Genomic DNA, 13,676 nt, shown 5'->3' on the forward strand with positions numbered 1-13,676 from the left:
CTTCCCAAAACTCACAAAGACAATCTTCCATTCAGACCCATCGTTTCATGCGCCGGAGCTTTCAATTACAAAATTTCTAAATGGTTAGCTGGCCTCCTTTCTCCTTTTGTAGGCACTTTTTCTCCCAGTCACATCAAACATTCGGAAGACTTTTGTCACAATTCAGAGAAGCACATATACCACTTCACAACATAAAACTTTTAAGCCTTGACGTAGACTCCCTATTCACAAAAGTACCAGTACAGGACGTTCTTCAGTTTTTAAGGGAAAAATTATCCCCCTATTCAGATCATTTCCCTTTGGCACTTGACAAAATAATAAAGTTAGTTGAATTATGTGCATCTAATAACGTATTTTCATTCGGGGAATCATTCTACAAGCAAAAATTTGGGTGTAGTATGGGTAGTCCTTTAAGTCCTATTTTAGCCAATCTGTACATGGAATTACCTTTGAAAAACTACAGTAATAAATGCAATAAAACCCAAAAACATGCTGTGGATGAGATACGTGGATGACATACTACATTTTGGGATAATAAGTGGGGTAATTTTAATGAATTCCTCTCAAAATTAAACGCTTTAGTGCCCAGCATCAAATTTAAAGTTGAATGGGAAACAGACAACAAAATTCCTTTTCTTGATGTTTTAATAATCAGAGACACGACAGAATACAAATTTACCATATACAGAAAAACCAACGTTCTCACTTTCATATATTCACTACTATAGCTATCATGACAATACTATCAAGATAGGTGTAGCTAGCAACCTATTCTTAAGAGCCTTACGAATTTGTTCCCCAGATTTCCTGGAAAAAGAATTTGAACTAATTCGCAAGCAACTTTCATCTTTAAAGTATCCTGACCATATAATTGAGAAAGCAATTCAAAAAGCAAACGTAATTTTCTACCGACCCCCTAAGACAAGACCAGAGACACACCCAACAAAAAAATAAAAATTCCCCACCTGGAGACGATTAAGAGAGTAACTCACACCCTTGGGAAATCCAACCCTTTTGCATTTACCTACCCAAATACCTTAGCCAAATCCCTGATTAACGTCCAACAGAAGACATCTCCCAAAGACTCTGGGGTATATGAGATCCCATGCATGGACTGTGACCAATCTTACATCGGATTTACAGGTAAATCACTTCCCCAGAGATTTAATACAACACAAACGGTCAGTTAGGTATGGACAACAGAACTCGGCTATTTTCAACCATATAAATGAACATAACCATAGAATAAACTGGAATATGTCACGTGTAATTTATAGCAGCAACTGCCGGTACAAGAGTCAAATGATGGAATCGGCCTTAATAAAAAGAGAAAGCAGGTAATGAACATCTCAAAAGGGAATTGGATATTAGATATCGTCGACGCAGTGTTCATTCAACCAACGCTTAAGAAGATTAAAGGAAGATTATCAGCGGGGGTGACCTAAATTGGCTTACTTGTGGACGAATCTCTTGGTATAAATACCACCTTTTCTGTAAACTTTTCTCATTCATATACCTGAAGAGAGAGACAGCAGTCTCTGAAATATAGTACTTTTCTCTCTACATTTTGGTGTTTTATGGGCTCCATTTATTATATATATATATATATATATATATATATATATATATATATATATATATATATATATATATATATATACGGGGGATGTGTCCTAGGGATTGTGAAATTTAACTCACTCCTATATCCTTAAAAGTTTAATAAATGATTAGCATATGCTCTAAAAGAAAATTCCTAATATAATAATGCAGCAACAGAGACTGCTGTGCAAAATGAAACTTCATATAGGTGTCTATAAAGAACCTCTAGGCATCATAACTTTTTCTTACATGCTCTAACTACTATGTAATGCCTTTGAGAAATCAAATCTTTCTGTCTTCTATAAACCAATATCCCTGGAAAACACTAAGTTCAGCTAACATAAACTTTCACCAACTACATTTTACATAGAAGGATGATTATCAATTAAAAGAAATTAACCCTTAAACGCCGAATGTACGTATTAAACGTCGAGTCAAAATGTCTCCCGTATGCCAAATGGACGTACCATACGTCGACTCAAAAAAATTTTTTTTTAATTCGCGGAAAAATACTTATAGGCCTACCAGCTGAAAACTTTTGAATCAGGCGCCTTGGGGGATGCTGGGAGTTCACGGATCAAGGTGTTGTTTTGTTTACAATCGTTATGCAGGCGCGCAAGCCCGAATTTCTTTCTTATCGCACTAAAAAGTATCAGTAACATCTCAAAAATTATTTCGTCACTTTGACATAATTTTTGCACCGTTTTAAATTATCTGTTACATGAAGTATTAAATGAAAATGTGCGCAATTTTATTTAGAATACAACAAAAAAATACTCATGACTGTAGCTTTTATCAGTTTTGAAATATTTCCATATAAATAACGATGTGCCAAAATTTCAACCTTCGGTCAACTTTGACTCTACCGAAATGGTCGAAAAATGCAAATGTAAGCTAAAATGCTTATATTTTAGTAATATTCAACTATTTACCTTAATTTTGCAACAAATTGGAAGTCTCTAGCACAATATTTCGATTTATGGTGAATTTATGAAAAAACTTTTTCCTTACTTCTGCGCGGTAACTCTTCCGAAAAAAATCATACATGCGATTGTGGTAATGTTTGCACCATTTTAAAATTAGCCGTTACATAAAGTTTTATATATGGAAGTGTGCGCAATTTCATGCACAATACAACTAAAAACAACCCATGGTTGTAGCTTTTATCAGTTTTGAAATATTTTCATATAAAAAATGATAAGTGACAAATTTTCAACCTTCGGTCAATTTTACCTCTACCGAAATGGTCGAAAAACGCAATTGTAAGCTAAAACGCTTATATTCTAGTAATATTCAATCATTTACCTTCATTTTGTAACAAATTGGAAGTCTCTAGCACAATATTTCGATTTATGGTGAATTTATGAAAAAAATAACATTTTCCTTACGTCCACGCGGTAACTTCCGAAAAAATCATACGTGCGATTGTGGTAATGTTTGCACCATTTTAAATTAGCTGTTACATAAAGTTTTATATATGAAAATGTGCGCAATTTCATGTAGAATACAACAAAAAATAATTGAAGGTTGTAGCTTTTCTCATTTTTTTTTTTGAAATATTTGCATATAAATCACGATAAATAGAAAAAAAGCCACGTTCGGTCAACTTGACTCTACCGAAATGGGTCGAAAAAAAAACGCAATTGTAAGCTAAAACTCTTATATTTTAGTAATATTCAATCATTTACCTTCATTTTGCAACAAATTGGAAGTCTCTAGCTCAATATTTCGATTTATGGTGAATTTATGACAAAAAACTTTCCTTCCCTCCGCGCGCAGATTCTCCGCCATAAATCTCCGAAATGCGTACATCGCATTCTCGGAAAATTTGCTTAGTTTCATATTAGGCATTTCATAGTTTTTTATATATGAAAATGTGCGCAATTTCATGTAGAATAAAAGGAAAAATATTTGAAGGTTGTAGCTTTTCTAATTTCCGAAATAATTGCATATAAAAAATTTATTAAAAAATTTCAAAATTTGGTCAACTTTAACTAGTCCGAAATGGTCGAAAACTGCAATTGTAAGCTAAAACTCTTACAGTATAGTAATATTCCATCATCTACCTTCATCTTGAAACAAATTCGAAGTCTCTATAACAATATTTAGATTTATGGTGAATTTTAAAAAAAATATATTTTTTTACGTCCGTGCGTTACGAATTCATGCATCATTTTGTGATAATATTTTCTCTGTGTTGCTTTTATCGTTTTACAATGTGTCATATACCAAAATGATCGCAATTTAGTGTACATTACAACAAAAAAAGTAACTTGTTACCTTTAACCGATTTGCGCACAGCGCGATTTGAATACAATTATATATGAAATTTCGTTTTTGTGCTATCATATATCGCATTATTTATATATGATAATGATAATTTTTTTCATTTCTGATGGTTGCATACTAAACTTCAGCCAATGACAAAAAAAGGAGCCAAAAATGAACTCTTAATCTTGAAAACTAAGCGCGCTGTTTTTTTTTTTTTTTTAATATTTTTTCCGCTTCCGCGCTCACTCCGAAACACCTCCGGCAACCGGGAGATAATTTTTTTTTTTTTTACCGCTTCGGCGTTTAAGGGTTAATGAACTCAAATACATTTCCGAAACAGAAATCTGTTGCCACACAGAAAGTATACTAACTACATAAAATAAAGCAATACTGATTTTCATAAAAAAAAAGTTCCAAAGTAGAAATAAGAGTCAGCTAAAGACGTCAGGAATATCATATGAATGAAAGTTAACTGAAAAATGGGATATGACAAGCTGTCCAATTGCTATTCAAACCACAATGAGACATTCAGTAAAAAGATTAAATTTTGACAAACTACACAACACACATTTCAATTAAAAATGAGAACATGACAGATAATTTTATGCTACAATTATGTATTATGCTTATACATGCAGAACATGTATAAACATAATTATATTCAATGTATGTGATTACAAAAACAAGCAAAGGAAGCAACAATGCAATAAACCATAAAAGAACAATACCTTCAACTGCTTTGCAAGTTCAAAAACAAACATTGGTGGACAAAATTTAAAATAGTAACATACATCTAAAGTACATCAACAAATAATATCCAGATCTTTAATTGACTTTGATGGTTATATAATCCCAAAGAAATTTATAAAATATTCAACAGTGTGGCATGAAAGGCAGGAATTACAAACTACTCACCTTTTGCCTTTTGTGAAGTGGAATTGGTCTTTTCTCTTTTCTTCTGTGATAAGCTGCATTTATGGGAAAGAAAATATAAAGTAAATATTTGAACTACTGAATTCCATTATCTTTACTTTAATCTATTTATTCAAATATAAACTGAAAAATAGAAATATAACAGTTCTTTACTGATGTTCCAAATTTCATAAGATTAACATTTTAGATTTCTTATCTAATCATTCACAACATCCAGCTAATCTCATAAGAAAAATCAGAACAAGAAACTGAATTATAAAAATAATTTTTGTTATGAAAAGCTAGGTCAGATTAAAAAACAAAATTAACTTGCCATAAAAATTTTACTTTCCATGTCAAGTTTGAATACTATGCTACTGTTTAAACTTATAACAATAAATAAATGTTATTGACACTTCTACGACCTAAAAACATTTACCAATTTTTAAGAATTGTATAAAGGAATTTTGTGGTACAACTCACCGCCTAAGAACTTCTTCTAAATATTAAGTAAAATGTACACATAATATGTAGAGTTCTCAAATAGCCAATTACAACCAGTTTTTAAAATTTTATTTCTTCCAGAATATTTATGACTTCACATTAGTTAGTACTCCCCCCCCACCCACCAACTCTCCCATATGAATTTTGTACACACAGTTAACTGCACCTTACAATTTGCAGCTTCACCTACTGACAGATTTTTCTGTGGAACTTACCACAGAGTTATTTATGGAAAATTTGGCAATTTATTTTTCTCACTCGTCCAAATTACTCCATGTTATTCTTTATTTCATATTTCCTTGCTTACCAATTTACTCTTTACCTATGATATCAACCCCTTGCGCATAGGCTGAAAATATAAGGGTGTAAGGTACACGACTTTTCCCCAAGGTCGAAAAGAACATCGTATGGAAAAGTTTTTTGGTAAATGTCGGTATGTCTGAACCATAACTGATATACGCTTCTGGTTAGTGTTATTATGTCGGCAAATGACTGAATTATTTCCTAACGCAATCAGAACATCTTTACAAGGCTATTAAAATAATGAAAATTATGTGATGAATGTGAAATTTTCAAGAAAATTTTTAGATTTTTCTCATGAAATTTTTAAGAAAAATCGTAGATATTTTTCGAAAATTAATCATGTAATATATAATCATTAGGTTTGGGGAATATTTTTATACCTAAATTGTGTATATCTTTCATGTGGAAGCAATAATTTTCATATGCTAAGTAAGCTAGCAGCGTCGGGTTTGCGTTTTCTTCAAGATTCATCTGTCGACCCAATGGCATCAACTACGTTTTCTGATTGAAACTTTCTTTTCATGAATTTTTCCCGAAAATAACTTACATATGACCTGCAAACGTGATGCCATAGTGATAGAAAATCCAATTGCTTTTTTTGTTGTTGTATAAAAAACTTTATCAATCGTGAACCTATGTAACTAACTTAGAATTCCATGTAACGAAAAATATATTTGATATCTGTAATGGAGATTAAACACACATGAAAAAGACCCAAACAGCCCCGCCAGAGAGCTCATTTAATTTTGGAATGACTATAATTACTGTACTATTATCATGACTAAATAGTACATTTTTTTGATAAATAATTATTTTCTAACTTCCAAATACAGGTAGTCCCTGATTATCAACACTCGGTTGTTGGCAATCCATTTTATAGGGTTTGTCCGGCACAGAAAATGTGCCATGATGCACCGATTTCTAGTTATTGTCATCGTTAATATAGTTATGGCGCAGATACATATCTAAAAGAGGTGCCATTAATCAGTTATCGGCACCAAAATCCAATTATCGGTGACATAAGCGCCATAAATTGCTGATCAGTTTGGTGCCATTAGCGGCATAAATCACCAATTATTGGTTATCGGCGATTTTCGCTCATCAAGAGGGTGTCATAACGGAACCGCTACCCCCCAATAACCAGGGCCTGCCTGTATTAACATGGAAGTAAACACAGCAAACTATCAATAAAATGTATTTCTTTCTCAATGCATACTAAATATTAAGGTACAGTACCGCAATTCTTAGTCTTTGCCCATGTACTGTGTAATAGGACTGCTTCAATATTGTATGGGAGAAAATAGGTATACTTGTAAATAGGGGTCACTTGAATAGTTTTCATACTTAGTTATAAGCCATATATTTTTAAGGAGAAAAGATGTCTTTGAAATTATATGAAAGTGCTTTAGACAACAGTTTAAGGTATATTCTGTGTAGGATGATAGTTTAGGGTATGAAAGAAAATGGAAGTACTTGAAAATAGGGTTAACTTGAATGTTTTCACACTTAGCTGAAAGCCATATATTCTAAGGGTAGTGTTGTTAAATGACTTTGAAATTTTAAATGGCTTTGAAATTATATTAACGTGTTTTAGATAGTTTAAGGTATATTCTGTGGATGATGATAGTTTAAGGTATGTATGTATTTGGTGCCTAAACTATTACAATAAAAAGTTATCAATGTTTTTAGAGTGGGGTCTGGTTTTTGAACTACAGAAATAGTTCTTTATAAGCATTTTTACGGCAGGATGCTAAGAATGTGAATTTTTGCTACCCACTGGTGTTTGAGGCTCCTATTCCCATCAAATATGGGGGTTAACTGTATTTGTGTCATAGAATTGGTCGAACACAATCAATTCAAAATGACACTTTTCATACCACAGCTCAGCCTCAAAAGTAGACAGTTTGGTCAAAGCACTCTGGTGAAGTTCCTAAGCTACTTGATGCGCAACAATAACCGTTGCCTTTTTTTATTTGTACCCTTGATAATTTTGGTGCTTTCTTAATACTTCGTCCTATTGCACGAGACATTTATATTTAATAAGACTAACCCAACATCATGTAATGATTCATAAATTTTTTGAGTGACTTCCATGAACTCCACACATATATGAAATTTGTACATAATTATGAAGATACGAATTTACAGCATCTGAATTTTGTCACAAACACATGTAAAATTCAATTTTGTAATACTTTGCAAATGTGAGGGTTTCACTAAAGAGAAGAAAATCTCCTGCAAATATCTCAACTTTAACAAGGGCACACATTTAACCATAATGCAACATGGACATCACTACCTTCCACTAAACAGGAAGCCTAGTGGGTTTGAGCATCTTCAAAATGTCTTTTACTTATTACTGTCTTCTTTCAATAATACAACATTTGATATTTATTTTGAACATGTAAACATTTAAAAATATACAAAATTACATTTATATATTTACAACTTGTTACTCATCAAGACCTCTGAGTCTACTTGAGACTCAGAGGTCTGGAAAAACTAACCCCTATTAATAATAATAATACTCATCCTGTATATATAAATCAAAGGCATCCTAGATAATCTGAACACCTTTGTCCTTGTTAACTTTGATATGGAATTGCCCTGAAGACCTAAGCAATCAAGTACTGTGTAAGGGCAAAACACGAGCTGAAAAATTGGAACGCTAACATTTTGGAACAAAACTTAAGCCAAATTTTCTACACCTTTCCATGACGCACAATACACATGAACATAAAACAAAGTACATACCTCAACTCGGTCATATCTTCTATTTTGTTCTTCAAGGATGCAAGGGCATGGGACATATCCCTCTCAGCAGCCACAGCCAATTTGTGACGGCCTAATTTAGATTCAACCTGTAAGCAAATGAATGTATGTTGAAAATAGCAAGCACAAATAATTTTGATAACTATCTTACAGAAAATCTCTCCTTCATAGAGACAGAAACTTACAATAAATACCCAATTTAAAAATTATAATTTGCATTTTTCCTAGGTATAACATTTCGTAAAAGGAGTTTCTCGCCTAAGACAAACAAGAAAAACAAAATCCTATCAGGTAGGCCTATGTACCTCATGACCTGAGAGCCAACCTCATCCACAGTGTGAAACAGTTTGCTTGAAGAGGTCACCCTCCACAGTATAGGAGATATCGGAACTAAAGTAGAGGAGGATTAGTTCCTTTGCGAAAGCTATGGTTCATATAAGAACAACTAATTTTGATAACCATCTTCCAGAACATCTCTCCATGGAGGACAGAAACCTATAATAATTACCCAATCTAAAATGTAATTTGTATTTTTCTGGGTACACCATTATCAAGACGTGCTTCAGTTGTCACTGAATGACATGAAAAACAAAATCCAATCAGGTAGGCCTAGGTACATCATGACCTGATACAGCCAACCTTATCCATTGTGTGGACCACCCTACTTGAGGACGTCACCCTCCAACAGATGTGAAATATCAACTAAAACAGAGGAGGATTAGTTCCTTTACGAATGCTATGGCTCATATAAATTGGAAAATATAAATCAAAGTTAAATCTGATATGTTCCTACAGGGATACAAACCTAAGCCTTCATAAATGATGAAGATGCCTCACCCTTAGGTGGGAGGCCAATCTTCGTACTACAAGGCTTAACACGTGAGCATACTCCACCTGTGCCAGAGTTGCCCAACTGGTTTTCTCCCTTACTCTCTCCCTCAGGGGAAAATCCAACTCAAAACCCTACAAAGCACATATTCTTAAACTAGCACAAATCAGGGGGTTATCCCAGTTACTTACCCAAGTTCCTTCAGTGCTCCCTCTTATGACCCTGACTTTCTGGTCAAAGCCCTCCACCAGTGGGCCTCAATACCCCTCACACCACCTACTGCCATGGCCACAGGTCCAAGGACTTGTGCACCAAGTCCGGGAGGTAGATTAATTTATGGATCTTAGGCATAATGCCAAGCACTGGGGTAACTAAAGACATTCAGCACTGATATGGAAATTGGCAATAAAAGGTTTGAAATGTATTAACAGGAGGAAAACCTCGCAGTTGCATTAAGAATTAATTGTTAGGAGAGAGTGAACAATAAGGTAGAAGGAAGAGAATATAAACAGAGATAAAGTAAAAGGAATAAAAGTAGTTGCAGCTAGGGGCCGAAGGGACGCTACAAAGAACCTCAAGTAATGTAATGCCTACATTGCATTGCATGAGGTGCACTGATAGGGTAGGGGGGCTGTGAATGCTGACTGCCTCTTCCAGACCCCCACCTACAGGAACTCCAAGGAGTAGTCCCTCTTATGAGCCACTGATAGACTAAATGCTCAAATTGTCATGGGCCCTCACATACCCTAGTGGTGGCCCCTGTCCTCCTTGAAGTTGTAGGCCCTCATGATCACTTCCTTAAACCAGAGATGATGTTCAACATCTCTTCCTTTCTCCCTGTGCTAATGAAGTCTCTTGCACCCAGTTCTGTGGCAGGCTGTTCTCTTTAGGCACTATCTCAAGCTCTGATCAGAGAGCATAACTTCTGTCACTGATGACGAAGTCCTTCTGTGGGGAATAGAAGATCTCTTGATCTTCAGACCAAGGATGATGGGGTTCCATGATTTTTCCCACAAATTCCAGAACAAACTCCAAGGATGAGAAGAACCATTCCTCTGGGTGGAGAACACTGTTGGAGAGGTCGTGTTTGTTTGTTTGTTTGTGTGGTGTTTTTACATTGCATGGAACCAGTGGTTATTCAGCAACGGGACCAACGGCTTTACGTGACTTTCGAACCACGTCGAGAGTGAACTTCTATCACCAGAAATACACATCTCTCACTCCTCAATGGAATGGCCGAGAATCAAACCCGCGACCACCGAGGTGGAAGCAAATACCATACCAACTACGCCACTGAGGCGCTATTGGAGAGGTCGTGGATTTCCTCCTCTCTCTTGGACAAGGCTAGGGCCAGCAAAAAGACTGCCTGCAAGGTCATGTCTCTGTCCACTGGTTTTTTTCAGGGGCAACCTGAAATTGTTACTATTATCAGGAGGTTCTTCTGCCACATGCATACTAAGAAGTCTACCCTTTCCTTCATAAAGGTCATGAGGGTGACCACTCCAGCAGCACCAACCACAGAACACAGCCCATTTGCCATGGTCCATGCCTTTGGAAGAAGGTCTGAGGCGGTCATTGTGTTCTTAAACCTGGAGAGTGGGGATCTGCTGAAGTTCCCTTGGAACGTACATTTTGTTCCACAGATGTTGGAAGCCACCCTGCATTACTGTCCTCAGGTCTGGGAGTGGGGTACAAAGGCAATTTTGCATTCGCAGCTCTGGCAACACATTATGTCTTCTTGGGATGAACCTGTTCCATTCTTTTGACATTTCCCGTACTTAGCCAATGCACTTCTGTGAACAATACAAGGTCACCATATTGAGCATCCACTTCTTCCAGAATACTAGATTTAAATAACCTGTGTTGAAGAGCACTAGCACAAATAGAATTAATTATTTTTAAAACCACTTTCATTACATGCTCATAGTTAACTTTCGAACAAAGAACTTGCTGGAGCATGATGCAGTGATGGCTAATGAACTGAAGGAATGAAGTGTCATTTTTGCAGTGTCACAAAACCTACATTGGCACCTATCATTAATGGAACCCCATTTGCTGTTACTGACAAGTTTTTTAAGCAGTAAATTCACCTCAAAAATGAAATTCTTGAAAACATGAAACATCCACTCCACAAGTTTTTTTTTCTTTCATGGGTAAGAGCACTAATAGATCTCTCTTCAGTGTCATCAGAAAAAACCATGCGCACAAATACACTTAATTGGCCTGTCCCCCCCCACAGTCCATAGATTCATTGACCTGCAAGCTGAAATACACACATTCCTCAATGTCTGCCTTCATTTGATTAAACACATTTATTATTGCCAACACTCCTTCACCATTTCACTATCCTCGTACTACAAATTTTAGATGTGTCATAATGAATAGATACCAAATTTTGTGTCATAATGAATATAGAATGAGATACCAAATTATTTTCAAATTTCCCTTTGAACCTTTGCAGGCGCCACTGTATGGCTCTGGCATGAGTTACAGGTTGGGGACCACTGGGTTAGACTGTACTCTGGCAAGGGAAGGGAAGGCAGAGGGATCTTGAATGGCTCTTGGTTCTCACTCCTCAAGGGAGAGGGAGGGGAGGTGTTTAGGCTCCCGTTCCCTCCCGTCAATTGATGTGAAGCTCGGGAAGGTCATGTCACAGCTGCCAGCCCTTGCTTCAACATGATGGTGTGCACTCTCTTCATATATAACATTTTTTCATTGTGGCCCCTTTGGAGCAACCTGGCAGGGGGGCACGAGTAACAGGAGGGGGACTGGTGGAGACCTAGAAAATGCAATGGAAGGAAGCAGGGGCAAAGGACTGAGATTGCCTCATGTGATGACAGGCTTTACTTTTGTTTTCAACACCTTTTCCCGTTAATTCTATTGTGGCATCAGCCAATTCACATTCTGTGCACTTGGTGTCCCTCTAATACTCCCTCTCAACAGGAGTCACTAACAGAATGCAGTTTTGCCCACTGGGGAAATAACTTGCTGCAAGGATTCTCTTTACCCAGGCAATGTCATATACCCAGCTTTTTGTCAGGGAGTAGCCATTTCACAGACGAGGGGGGCACATGGTTCGCACACCAAAACAAAGCTATCGCAAGTCACAACTAACACCACACCCAGCCCTTATAAAAACTCAACGTGCAACACTGGGCCACCAAGAATCTTGGCATCAAAAAGGGAGAATGAATCATCACCCAACAACTAGTATAGCTGAAAACAAAATGGATGAGGTAGGCTGCCTTAGGCCATGAGGTACTTAGGCCTACCCAATATGATTTTGTTTTTCTTGTTATTGTCAAGGACAGCTGAAGTGCACATTGCACAAGATACTACATTTACAAAAGCACAGCTTCGTATCCCCAAAGAACCAAAATTATAAGGCTACAAATACTTAAAAGTAGATATTTACATTTTCATGACTTAATAAAGCTAATATAATTAATAAGAAGATGGCACTATCTGGCTGTCTTGATTATCATTAAAATTATCATATGCAGAAGGCTCCATGCAGTATTTCAAGGACAAAAATATGCAATTAAAATGAGTATTATAAAGACTTACATCCAAGAGGGAGTCTGTAAACTCTTTCACTAAGGATGCAGTCCATTGTTTGATAGTAAATGTACCAAACTTGGAAAATATGTCCCGGCAATGAATTTCCTGAAATGAAAAGAAACTCAATGAAGAAAAACCTACGCCAGTTAAGTAAGAGACTTATGATCCTTCATATTTCACTTAAAATCACCAATTGCAAATAAAAATACATCTGACAATAATGCCCATTAACTTACCGAAAATTTAAGCCTGTGTGGTACACTTTTGATGTGAGCAATCAGTGTGTGAGCATTCATTTTCTTTGAACATAATGAACAGATATAATAAACTTCATCCAAAGAAGCTTGTGGATGGGGCCTCACCTCCAACACATATTGTAAACCTGAAATCAAACAGAACACCTCTCATTAAAATGTGTTACAACTAATCAAAACCTTTGAATATACTCTATAATATAATGTATGCTAAGAGTAAAAATTGATATTTTGGTATAAAAAATTACCTCAAATAAAGGTTTGACTTGCATGCTGTATGCCAAAAATAAAGAAATAAAGTTGTGTTTACAAATCAAGAGGGCACAATAAGACTGACTAGTCACTGGAATCCTAAAATTTCTACTGTGATATTTTAGTAGCATGACTTTTGATTATTCAAAATTTAATAAACAATAAATGAACCAATTTAAGGTTTCCTACAAATTTCATCAACCTTTAATCATAAATCTCAGGGTTAACTCGACAAATTTCATCCAAATAATGAAATACGAAGCCAGTACTACATGTACTCAATACAAAATGGAAATGCAAGAAACAAGGGAAAGAAAGAAGAAAATGACTGAAATATTTGACCTGTGTATCAATGAATGAATAACAAAATTACATTCTGTATTGCCCCCTTGTTCATGGCTAGGGATTCACCACCACCA

General features: G+C 35.7%; 1 protein-coding gene across 3 annotated transcripts in view; it reads right to left on the minus strand.

Moving 5' to 3' along the window:
• The window catches only part of LOC135212513 (uncharacterized), a 129,561-nt gene that overhangs the window by 34,240 nt on the left and 81,645 nt on the right, over window positions 1-13,676 (minus strand). For all 3 annotated transcript variants that reach the window (XM_064246026.1, XM_064246024.1, XM_064246025.1), the window contains exons 5-8: window positions 12,988-13,133; window positions 12,758-12,856; window positions 8,344-8,450; window positions 4,786-4,838 (exon numbers count right to left, since the gene is read on the minus strand). In XM_064246026.1, the coding sequence (XP_064102096.1) occupies window positions 4,786-4,838; window positions 8,344-8,450; window positions 12,758-12,856; window positions 12,988-13,133 (405 nt within the window). The remainder of the gene's footprint in view (window positions 1-4,785; window positions 4,839-8,343; window positions 8,451-12,757; window positions 12,857-12,987; window positions 13,134-13,676) is intronic.

Source organism: Macrobrachium nipponense, chromosome 41 (genome assembly GCF_015104395.2).
Source record: "Macrobrachium nipponense isolate FS-2020 chromosome 41, ASM1510439v2, whole genome shotgun sequence".
NCBI classification, from domain to species: Eukaryota; Metazoa; Arthropoda; class Malacostraca; order Decapoda; family Palaemonidae; genus Macrobrachium; species Macrobrachium nipponense.